This window comes from Danio rerio, chromosome 17 (assembly GCF_049306965.1).
Source record: "Danio rerio strain Tuebingen ecotype United States chromosome 17, GRCz12tu, whole genome shotgun sequence".
Lineage (NCBI taxonomy): Eukaryota > Metazoa > Chordata > Actinopteri > Cypriniformes > Danionidae > Danio > Danio rerio.
In genome coordinates, this window is record NC_133192.1 from 26,158,047 (window position 1) to 26,171,070 (window position 13,024).

Sequence of the window (13,024 nt, forward strand, 5' to 3'; positions counted from 1 at the left end):
AAGTTTAAAAAGAAAATTGGGTCTGGGTTAGTCATATACATTTTGGTAAAAAAGGGTAATGACCTTTTATTTAGCATTTTACTGATTTATTTGTGAAATGAAAATTACTTCAAACTATTTTAAGATTTTTTGATGATGTACAAAACTTCCCTTAATGTATTTGCTCTGAAAGGAACCAAACCAACATCAAATCAGGGCATATAATGAGTATATATATAACACGGACATGTTTAACACGGGTTTCACAAAACACGCAAAGAAATAATTAGCAATTCTGAAATTTTTTATTTCTTAGTTTAAGAATACTTTGTAAAAATCAATGTTTACATCTCTTTTGTGGTTTGTTTAGATGTACTTTTTTACAATAATTGATGCTGGTTTTATTTTGTGATAATAAGCAGCCATATTTGTTCAGGGGTGCATTTCCCAAACACCAACGTAACTTGCGGCTGAACTATAATAGTACGATGCATCATTTGGGAAAAGAACGATGTAGTGACCAGTATTTCTCCAAAAGTTAATAATAATGGTGATGATGATTATTATTTTTATCATTATTATTATTATTATTATAGTAGTAGAATATTGTGTATTTTAAATTTTTTTTGAAAAGTCTACTATTACAATTTGACACATGCAAACCACTGCAGAAATGTTCTAACCAACAGGCCCATGTCATATACAGTACAGATACTTAATAAATAACCTACTATAAATTAAAAGCATTACCGTATGATATGTTTTTGTTCTCACAAGCTTTGGAGACATAACCTAAATTCCGCTTTTAAATAATAGGTCACCTATAGCTTTTGTTATGAGCCATGGCTGTGTTCAAAATGACTATAATGTTTTCAAAGTGTACTACATTGGCAATGTAATTGTAAACATGAAGAACGATATAAACTGATCTGTAAAAATACTTTGAATGCAAATTACACCTAAGAGAGATGACCTTAATTCTTTTTAAAAAATTATTCCATGTTAAAATGTTGGAATGTTCTAAATGAATATGGCATAGGGGGATAACTGTGAATAGAATACAGCCAGGGACTATGTTTCAAACTACAGCTTCAGAGGTGGAGTTGCAAGCATACAAGTGTGCAACACAGTTTGTGAATGTTCGTTTGGTTCATGGATTTGGGAAACGGCAAATCAACTAACTATGTTTGTAACGACGCAGCTTGCGACCTTAGTTGGGTAAAAATTGTTTTTGGAAAGGCACCCCAGATTGAGAAATAAGAGTGGTTTGTTTAGATGTACTTTTTTTTTTACAATATTTGATGCTGCTTTTTTTTTTTTTTGACAATAAGCAGCCATAATTGTTCAGATTGGGAAATAACTGATGGTTTAAACTATTGATTCAAGTGTTTAAAATAAATAGACGTGATATTTTTATTTATTTTTTTTACCATTTAACATGATAAAAATGGCCATGAAAATCTATTCTGCCTATAAAAAAGTAAATGAAAAGACTAAATCCAGTGACCCTGTTTATGTGATTGCAGCCAAAAGGTTTTCGAAGATATTCTAGCTCCCCTCTGCTGATTCAGGAACAGTTTGGGTGCATCAGGGAGGTTATGCCTATTGGTGAGCAATACCTACATTTTGGTTTGTTGTTCGTTTTTGTGCACTAATGTATAACATTATTAGTTAAATAGTTGTGTTCACTGATATTTTGTGGTTCCTTTTGTGTTTCCTTTTTGTTCTAGCTTGTGGCAGCAAAGTTGACCCAGTGTATGAGACTCTGAGATTTGGAACTTCTCTGGCACAAAAAAACAAGCGAACCAGTGGATCAGAGTCACCACAGAGAAACTCTGTACGGAACACTTGCTTCTTTTTTTATACCTTTAAAATACATATATAAATATATATATAGCAATTAATGTGTTTAAGTGCAATATTTACAATCCAGTTAAGAATATTATTAACATAAAAAACTGCAAACATATTTTACTTATGAAATTAAAGCAAAATAAATCCAAAATGACACTTAAAAACAGTTTAGTAAAATAAAACTAACTCTAAATAACATTTATCTAGAAACGCAAAAAGGTTTTTGTGAAGGTTTGATTTAGCAGGTAAGTATTCATAGGCCAATGTAAAAACAATAGACACAAGTCTATGGTGGATGGCCAGAAGGAAACCTGTACAAAAGTTTGTGTGTGTGTGTATTTTTAAAGGAGAGATGTTGTTTGACTGGTCAAGGCTTATCATAGTAAACATGCATCCATCATTTACCTGCAGGCAATTTGCTTCAGTTCAGGCTTTTAAAAAGATTGATATCTCATTTTAATGTGCGTCTGCTTGGCTGCTCGTGTGGAAACTGAAGTTCTCATGGTAAAAAATAGTGATGATTATTATGATTAATTCAATAAAACACTCAAAACAATTCAATTTCATCTCCTTGAGCTGCTCTCTGTCTTAATTCACAATCATTATGTCCTCTCTGCTTTAGAAGTGCTTCTTTCTTCTATTGGAGGCATTATCACAGGACTGCTGTTTCTGTAAACAGCCTGTTATAAAACTCGAATGTTGCCATCATTATGTTATTTATAGCAACATGTTTGCTCCCTGCCTTTTGCACTCAGTTGTTAATACTTGAGTAGTTTTTTTTTTTTATCTGTGTGCATGAACATGTTTATACCACCTAATATTCAGTTACTGCAAGTTAATGGAAATGCAGGAGGCCCAGATGTACTGTTTTACTGTTTGAAACAAACACAGGCAAACATACACCCTGGAAGGAAGTGATGGTCCGCTTCAGATAATGCCTCTCTAAAGCAAATATGACCAAAAAAGGGAGAGAATGAGATGAAAGAAGAAGAACAGGCAGAAAACATAATTTGACAGGGTGAAGTAAATCAACCGTGAAATTATTTGCACAGAAAGATTAAACTATGTGAAATATGATATTCAATAGATGTAAATCTCTAAATAGTAAACAGTCAACGTGAATATTTTTTGCGTCTGAAATCCATAACAGACACAGTGCTTTGTTAGGACAAGTTGTGTTCATATGTGTACATTATGTGAGAGATTCATTTGTGTTTACTCGTTTGTTCAGACCAGTGATGTGGCTCAGGTACCAGAAGAAAAGGCTGCCCACTGCAGTCGAGCTCAACTCATCAGGAAACCCAGTGACAATGGTGAGAATATGTACACACACAAAGAATAGATACTACTACTACTAAAAATAATGGTAAAAAAAATATTTGAGCATTTTTGTTGCATCAAATTCCTAAAAATGAGGATTTAAAATACTAATTTGAATATTAAATTTTATTTTATAATGAAGCATATGTATTTTTTTGCATTAATGTTTTTTTCACTTATGAAATGTGTTTTATTATTGTTTTAGAAGCACAATTTGGGGCTCTATTTTAACGATCTAGGCACAAAGTCTAAAGCGCATGGCGCAAAAGCATTAAGGGCATGTTCGAATCCACTTTTGCTCTTTTAAGGACAGAAAAATACGGTATGTGCCCTGGTGCATGGTCTAACAAGGTTGTGCTTATTCTCTTAATGAGTTGTGGGTGTGTTTTGAGCATAATGTGCATCTCACATTCCCTTTAAGAGTCAGACATGGCGCATTTGCTATTTACATGGAAGACTTTGTAAGTGGTAAAACTGAATGCTTCACTAGCAAGAAAACAGTTAAACAGAGCTTCTGCAACGCGAAGATAAAGAATGAAGAATTACTCTACTCCTTTACTTTCGTGGAAAAGGAAACAGTGTTGTACGCATCCATTAGCCTACATATTTAATTTAATTTATTAAGCGCAAAGATTTGTTTCAAAACTATTTCTAAATTCAGTTTGTAATTTCCAGCAAATTAATAAATGAACAATGATAATGAAGTGCGGTCAAAAAGTTATATCCAAATACATGTCCTGTTCTTAAGTCTCAAATGGTCCAAAACCCAACAGGTGGACAAATCTAAACTTGTTTTTATTAAAACAAATAGAAATATGCAAATAATAAATATAACTGTTAATAATAATAACATACAACTGCAAATTGTCATGAAATAAACTGACAAAAGCCCCTCGAGATGAAGAAGGCATGAAAGTAGTGGTTTTTATATTTATGTTGAAAATAGTAAGTTTTGTAATCCTTTAATTGTTTTCAAATGTAAAGATATTTGTGCATTGCTGTACATCTTGTGTGTATAAAACAATGTGTAAGCGTTTGGACCTGCATAGGCGCATAACTAACGCACTCTGCGCTGGAAAAGCTAGACCAGCTTTTTGTTTTCAGTCTATTTGAGTTCCTTAAAATAGCAACGCACCAACAATGCGCCTCAACACTCCCCCTTTATAGACTGGCACACCCATAAGTCTACAAAATGGCGCAAATGGATTTGCTATTTAAACAACACGGTGCAAAATTAGAGTTGCGCTGATCTGAAAATAGAAACAAATCATGCCAAACACGTCTTGCGCCTTATTGCGCCAGATGTATGACAGGGCCTTTAATGTTAGAAAACTATGACTCTAAAACTAAACTTGTAAAATTCACCACAACTTCTTGACCACCTAATAGTTTTAATATGCTAATAATTTACTAATTATATATCAATAAAACAAACTATTTATTATTTAGTCACTATTATTTTTTTCTTTACTATTTATTGTCAGAAAACTATGACTAAAATCTAAACAATAATAACTAGTAATATTTGAATAAATCTAATTATTAATTATGTATGTATCTGCTTTTTTCTATTTATTTTTATTTATAAGTTTATTTATAGTATTAGCACTATTTATTGTTCATCTCTTTTCTTATTAGTACTATTTACGCAGCTATGATCAATCTGACCATCAATGATCATCTATCCCACAATGCCCTGTTTAAATACAAACTGAGAGCTTTTAATCAGACTCATTGTCCACACTCATTAATGCTTTAGTTATCATGATACAGCGCTGTTTGTATGGATACATGTAGTATTATTGAAATGAATGGCCTCGATCAGGGTTGCATCCTGTTGATCACAGATTGACCCCAAGTCTGAGTGAATTCATGTGCCCATAGCTGTGTGTGCTGGCACGGAAGACGTATATTTATTCTCTGGTGCCACAGAGATGACCGAGAAATGGAGGTATTTTTGGCTAATCAGTCCAGCACTCTGAACAATGACCCACTACAACTGCATCATTAATTTAGCCTCGTGCAATGATGAGAAAACAAGTGAGGTTTGTTTTGCTGTGAATTACTCATGATCAACAAGTCTAGACTCCAATTACTGTCTTAGCTCATTGATTTTTTTTTTCTGTGCTGTGTTTCAGTTTTTATGCCGTTGGAGAATGGAACTGAACATTTTCATGTTGCAGAAAGGAAAGCAGAAGAATCACTCGTGAGCACTTTTTTTACTCAGTTTAGGAATGTTCAAACTTACCCAGACATACCCAAACAGAATTCTGAAGACTTGCTTTTTTTCACACCCATTGTATGGTGTGTCTACATCCGACTAAACCATGGGTATATGAGCAGGGTATCCGCAGGGTCTTAAAAAGTCTTAAATTGACTGAAATATTGTGTTGTAGGTCTTAATTAATTTTAACAAAAGTCTTAATTTTCCTCTGTCCAAGTAAAGCTACCCAATCGGGCAGACATCCATTCAATCACCAACAATCCATCTTAATAAAATCAGGGAAAGAAAACCAAAAACATTTACACACTTCCTCAGGAAAATAAAAGAGCAATTTATTACTTTACATTACCTTTCATTCATACAAAAACTATTTATATAGGTAAGGGGGAGTAGACAAAATAATTATAAATAGACATAAAACGTAAAGCTTTATAACAGAAATGCAATAGTTTGAATAGAAGTTATACTCGATCAATTTTCACCAAAAGATTTTTGATTATTTATGTAATTGCCTCCATAATAAATATACTTTTAACAAAGTTAAACTTGTCAAATAATAAAAAAGAAATATTATGTTGAAAAAAGTGTATACAACTAGGTGAAGTTTATTTAGGAACTAATTTCAAGAGGATCACGTCCTTATGATTGCTTGCAGCCGGCCCCGCATTATTCAATTAATGATTCACCAATCAGACGATTCCTAAGGCACTATAAATATCCTAAGTTCCATATAACAGCCATCTTCATTTTGAAGAACTCCCCCTTCCACCCCTACTCCTCCTCCTTTCCTGGATGGGTGGCACGGTGGCCCAGTGGTTAGTACTGTTGCCTCACATGCAAGAACGTCACTGGTTCTAGTCCTTACCAAGCCAGCTGACGTTTCTGTGCGGAGATTACAAGTTCTTTCCAGGCTCACATGTCTTTCCCCTGGGTTCCCCGGTTTCTTTCCACCGTCCAAACTTCAAAAAACTTAAGTTAATTGACTAATCCAAATCGGCACCATAGACATGCTCCTAGTAAGTAGTTATCTCTTAAGATCAATCACTATCTGTTCATTGGCTACTACAGCAGGGGAGTTCTCGATATCTCCCTGCGCTCAAACTCCCCTCTCGCCTTGCAAACGGGAGGGAGCCCCGAGTTGAGGATCTAATGAGCTCAGGGCTCTCTCCCAGGACAGCATGCCAAACAAGCTTTACAATCAATTATCAGCTAAGTGTGAACTCTTGAAAAAAATTTTTTTTGACACATTAAAGTATGTCGCTAAAAAATATTTTGTGATTAAAAAAAAATCCATTGCCCCAACCAGGCCATTAGAAATAATCAATAGAGTTTAGCCCGGTATAAATTAAAAATTTAATTCATAAAGGTCTTAAAAGGGTCATAAAAAGGCTTAAATTTGACCTGATGAAACCTGCACAAACTCTCTATGAGGGGTGTACACCAGGGTTGTGTTTTATAACCCTGAGTAAAAAGTGGTGCTAATCATGCTTCTAAATTCATTCTTTTTCATTCAGCTTAGTTCTCTATTTATCAGGGGTCGCCACAGCAGAATAAACCGGCAACTATTCCAGCATATGTTTTACCAGCCTGATCTCACAGGAAAACATACGTGTTTTATGTTTTGTTAGTTTAGTGGTTAATTCGTACGAATTCGTACAAGTTCAGCCGTACGAAAAAGATAAGATTCTAAAGAGAAGGCGTGGCACCCACCCCACCCCTAAACTCAAACATCATTGGATGATGAGCAAATCATACTAAATTGTATGAATTAGATCCTAATTATATAAATTTATAGTTATTCAGTTTTTAAATTAATTTCAGTAATATTATTGACTAATATGAAAATATTAATATGATTTATTTAAAATACAGTTTGTAAAGTAATATTTTCTGTCTTTTAATAGATATATTATATCAGAGACTTGCTTTGTTTACCAAATAAGTGGATCTAATTGAATTTGCATTGTAAACATTAAATAAAAATTTTAAAGCTATCTTTTTTTATTTAAATATATAAGGTTATAGGTATGATACTCCCAAAATCATTTCACATAAATCCACAGATTTTTAATAAAATTCTCTTAAAATATCACAAAATGTCCGCAGATTCTGTCTGTCCCTACTTTATGATTTATCAAATTAAACAGTAAGATAATTACGTGGATCATTGTTTGCATTTTCGGGGACAGTTTTTTATTTGATGCTTTCATTTAGCAAGAATACTTATAAACAACAGTAATTTAACAGACATTTTCATTGATACAAAAGATTTATCAAGTTTAATAAGTTTCAATTCATTAAACAATCGTATTTTCCACAACTGTTTTCAAGCTTGATAATAATAGGAAATGCTTCTTGAGCATAAAATCAGCATATCTGAATGGTTTCTGAAAGATTGTGTGACAAAAAGCAAAACTAAGAAAAAGAAGCACAACTCAGCCTTTATAGGAAACAAACATTGATATAATTGAACTCCTGACTCAAATCTGTAAAGCTCTGGGTTTTAGAGCTTTACTGAGCCCTGGTCTACAGTGGTTTCTCATCTAGAAAATCAACCTATTTTCCAAAGTCTCTGCTGTTTGCACAAGTGCTTGAGACACAGAGGTCATGAAATTTCAGCCAGAGGAAAGTTACACTTTTTATAATGAAGCTCAGTCAATGTAATAATTGTGTGTGTGTATCTCTCTTTTTTCTGTCTTTTTTTATGTTGAAATGATACAGTCTGCCGCACTTCTTAAACTCATGTGCCTTCTAAGGCAAGTTGAGTGTATGTGCGGCTGCTTGTATGCACAATTTCCCAAGAGCTAATGGAAAAATCCAAATTTATGTAACGCCTCTCCCACCTTAGCCAATGTCTGCAGACCAGTAATATCTGGATTCTGAAATCAATCCTTGTTCAGTCACAATATATCCTAAATAATAATATCTTTTTTTTAGGGTGTAGGGTTTAGGGTATATATATATAATTTTTTAACCTATAATAATTTTGTTTAGTGTTTTCCTCTTTATATCTCTGTATATGTAGTCAGAAAGGGAGCTGAAGAGAGACCCCTTGCTGCTAAATACCTATGTGGCTTTGTTTGGATTCACAGCCCAAGACAACCAAGATCTAGAAATGAGGTAAGTGTAAATAAAACACACACACACACACACACATACACACACACATACACACACAGTCACTCATCCAGTGCTTAGTTATTTTCTCAGTTAATTTGAGTCTTCACACCTGTATTATGTGAAAATTTGTGATCTCCCCCATTTCCTGCTTACTATATTATCATCAGGAGATGCAGTTAGTTTTCAGGAGGAGGTTGTTGGCCTTTTGCTGGACCATTAGCTTAAGATTTCTTTGTATGCACAATACACTGTGTGCTTAGTAATGGAAATGTGCATGTAGCATATGTGCATAACTAGCAGTATAAGAATTAAAGGTGCAATAAATTACTAATTCAATCATTTATTTTTCTTCGGCTTAGTCTTTTTATTCATCAGGGGTCGACACAGCAGAATGAACCTCCAACTTATCCAGCATATGTTTTATACAGCAGATGTCCTTCCAGCTGCAACCCAGTACTGGGAAACATCCATACAAACTCATCTACACACACATACACTAGGGAGAATTTAGTTTATTTAATTCACCCACGCCAACACAGGAGAACATGCAAACTCCACACAGAAATGCCAACTGACCCAGCTTGGACTCGAACCAGCAACCTTCTAACCACTGAGCCACCATGTCGCCCTAAATGACTAATCCTTTTATTAAATGTAAAGAATCATGGCAGAACAGAGCATAAGCTTTGTATAATTCAGTCTATATGAATATACTCACAGTCAAGATGATTCGTTGGTCCTGGATGAGCCTGTGCTATTAGTTTTAGCGTTATCTGGGAATGGCATATTTGTTGTGAATCAGAATCAAGTATTGTAGAGAGCCATGCAAAAAGCCACTCTAGAATGAACATAAATTTTCTTGTGAGAAAAGTTGTAAAAGTTTTAGCTTTCAGGTTCTTTCTTAAAATATGTTATTAGTTTTTTATGTAAACATTTTTTTTCAGTGAACTTTGTTTTTTAGCGAAGTTACTAAGGTGCATTTTTGCAGTGCATTAAGGCAAGAAGGCAGAGTTTCTATTTAGAAAGTGCCCCTACTGTGTTAAAACACTCACTTTTTCATAATAGAAATTACACCATCACATTATTTATCACAGTGTCTGAAAGAGTTCATTCAAAAATGTGGTTTTTGGTCAAAGTCCCTCTTCATATAGAGTCTGCTCTGCTCAAATTGATCAAATGACAGTCTTTTGTGATTGTTCTACTACTTGCATTGTGTGCTGGAAACCAAACATTATGCACAATAACAGGGATGTCAGTTTCCTTATCAGTTCAGGTGTCTTCATTTTTTGGAAGTGTTTGCAAAATAACTTTGTTTTCACAGCACAGAAAACAGCCATTATGTTGGCAAAACCAAGGTTACTTGTGTTTGTGTACTGCAAAAAAATAATTTTCTTACTTACATTTTTTTTGTCTTGTTTCTAGTCCAAATATCTAAAATTTCTCAAATCAAGAAGCATTTTCTAGACAAGCAAAACATATTGTCTTGTTTTAAGAAATAATATGCCAAAGTAAAGTGAGTTTTTCCTTAAATCAAGCTAAATGCCAATGTGGTAAGCAAAATAATCTTATCACAAATCGAAAAACTAGATTATTTTGCTTATCCCATTGGCAGATTATTTTGTTTGATTTAAGGAAAAACTCGCTTCATTTTGCATATTATTTCTTAAAATAAGACATAATGTTTTGCTTGTGTAGAAAATGCTTCTTGATTTGAGAACTTTAGGATATTTGGACTAGAAGCAAGACAAAAAATTTAAGTAAGAAAAGCATTTTTACGATGCTTAATAAATACGAATAATAATAAATTAAATTAAATTAAGCAATCTTTCCTGCTGTAAAAGCTACTTAGGTTCTTAAACTGTATGAAGCTGGAGTTTCAGTGCTAAAAAGAAATGATAAACCTTTAAATTTGTGGATTCAGCAGAGGTTAAACTCGCACAGTTCGACCTGGTACTTTGAATATGACTGCTGTGTTATTTTTCTCCCCAGACTTATTCTGATTGCATTGCACATCCATTTGTCTTTACAATTACTCCCCCAGTAGTAATTTCAGGTCTGGTTCTCAGAAGCTCTCCGGGAGGCATATGCATGTGCAGGTTCATTCTGGCCTTGTGATATATCATGAAGCTATCGCAGAGTTTCAGAACAGCCTCATCAAAGCTTTCAACCCAATTCCAAAAATAATTTCTAACTGTTGAGAGGGGTGATGCAGGTTCCTAATGTGTTACTCTCTCCCTGTAGACCCGGAGATCGTATAGTCCTGGCAGATGATTCCAACGACGATTGGTGGAAGGTGAAGTCATGATTTTTTTTGATTGTTTGTTTCAAAAAAGACATGGATGAATCATTCTGCTTTACTAGAAAGAAAGTTTAAAAAGTTCATTTTAAATTTTCAATATTTTTTACATTACAGTATATTTAAAATAACATCAGTGTTGCTCAAAAAGTCTTTCTGCAAAGACTTTTTTTTATCAAAAGCATATAAAAGTGAAGCTATTCCAAGACTTTTGAAGGGTACTTTAAATTACAAATTCAGTAAAAGAAATATAATGCAGACTAACTATGTTTCGTACACTTTTCGCTATTAAGCGCACTCAAATGACCTCTCCTCCGTCATTGAAAGCCAGATAAGCATGTTTGTGTGATCATTCTCTAGGAGAATACCTATTGCACAATCCAAATTTTGATTGATGTATTTTGCACCAGTAGTTTTTTCGAGAAAAGAGGGAAAAAGTACTGCCTCAGCAAGTGTACAGAAGATGTTAGGTGTTAACGGTGTTCCGTACAGGATTAAAATAGTGTTTTGTACAGAGCGCATAACTTTATTTCACCAGCAAAAATGGACATTTTTTTGTCTTACTAGAAACCAACATCAGAATATACTATTATTGTGTTTAACTTATAGATTGTGATATTTAATAACTTTTTATAAAAGTTTGAAATAAAATAACTTTACAATCATTTGATTTTCAGATCATGTTTATTTTATCATCCACAATATAAATTTAAATATTGCCCCCAAAGCATTTATTCAACAAAACATCATCTATAAAACAATTTGTGATAACATGATATCAATTAGATAAAGACTGTTATACCATGTGATGCATAAATTAAATGCAAGTGCATATTGTCGTTGATCAAAATATCTCCCCTCCCAAGCGACACTCGCCCTTTGCTTGCCCACTGTCAATTTTCAAGTGGATTAGGTGGACGTACTTACTGAATTTTCTCAGAAACATTTGGTAGGAGGGTCTCTGCTGTGCTCAGGGGTGAAAGAGTGAGAAACAAGATTACACAGATATACTGTTGAAGTCAGAATTATGAGCCCCCCTTTTTTTCTTTTTAAAATATTTCTCAAATGATGTTTAACAGAGCAAGGAAATGTTCACAGTATGTCTGATAATATGTGTTTTTTCTGGAGAAAGTCTTATTTGTTTTATCTCGACTAGAATAAAAGCAGTTTTTAATTAAAAAAAAAAAACATTTTAAGGTCAAAATTATTAACCTCTTTAAGCTAATGTTTTCAATCGTCTACAGAACCAACCATCGTTATACAATAACTTGCCTAATTACCCTAACCTGCCTAGTTAACCTAATTAACCTAGTTAAGCCTTTAAATGTCTGTATAGAAGTGTATCTAAATAAACGAAAATATCTAGTAAAATATTATTTACTGTCATCATAGCAAAGATAAAATAAACCAGTTATTAAAACTATTATGTTTAGAAATGTGTTGAAGAAATCTTTTCTCCGTTAAACAGAAATTAGGGGAAAAAATAAACAGGGAGGCTATTAATTCAAGGGGGCTAATAATTCTGACTTCAACTGTATAGCTTGTCTACGGCCTGTAAGGATTTATTCAGAGATTGGTGTTGAAAGGTAAATTGTATGGAACGTTGTTGCGTACAGAACATGGTAAGTCTACGTTATAGATTTTTGTTTTTAGTGCTGCAATGCAGTTTGTAACGTAGTTCGCTTGGTTGTTTCCTTTTAAGTATTTTAACTTTGAATACAAAAATCTATTGCTGAACTAAAATGAAGGAATGAGTCCAAAAGGAGAAAATATGAAAACCATTTTCAGTGCTCTTGTCCATGAAATTATATATTAATGAAGACTGAAGCTTTCAGGCTTTAAAAAGACACAAAAGCACCATTAAAAAATCATTAAAGTGGTCTGGATGAATCTTACACCCTATGTGTGCTATATTCCAGTCCAAAAATTCAACTCTGAAAAGTAGTTTTGTTGTTATTTTGATATACTTTTTTTTTTTTTTTTTAAATCAACTGTTTAATTTATTGTGCATTTCTATGAGTTAATTTGCCTTATGTATGTTGCTAACAATTTCAGGGTGTGATTGAAGATAGAATTGGATTTTTCCCAGCAGCCTTTGCACATCAAGTGACGTCAAGTGACAGGGTGTTCAGGTGTAACCGAACCTTTATTGGCTGTAAGGAGCAAGGACAGATCACCCTAAAAGAGGGACAAGTGAGTACATGTGAGCAATGTTATCAGTCTAAACATTT

General features: G+C 33.6%; 1 protein-coding gene across 3 annotated transcripts in view; it reads left to right on the forward strand.

Annotated features, from left to right (window-relative positions):
* stac (SH3 and cysteine rich domain) overlaps positions 1 to 13,024 on the forward strand; it is a 41,735-nt gene that overhangs the window by 25,514 nt on the left and 3,197 nt on the right. For all 3 annotated transcript variants that reach the window (XM_001344434.9, XM_009293069.5, XM_073928563.1), the window contains 7 exons: positions 1,506 to 1,587; positions 1,710 to 1,816; positions 3,065 to 3,146; positions 5,292 to 5,359; positions 8,403 to 8,497; positions 10,739 to 10,790; positions 12,849 to 12,986. In XM_001344434.9, the coding sequence (XP_001344470.4) occupies positions 1,506 to 1,587; positions 1,710 to 1,816; positions 3,065 to 3,146; positions 5,292 to 5,359; positions 8,403 to 8,497; positions 10,739 to 10,790; positions 12,849 to 12,986 (624 nt within the window). The remainder of the gene's footprint in view (positions 1 to 1,505; positions 1,588 to 1,709; positions 1,817 to 3,064; positions 3,147 to 5,291; positions 5,360 to 8,402; positions 8,498 to 10,738; positions 10,791 to 12,848; positions 12,987 to 13,024) is intronic.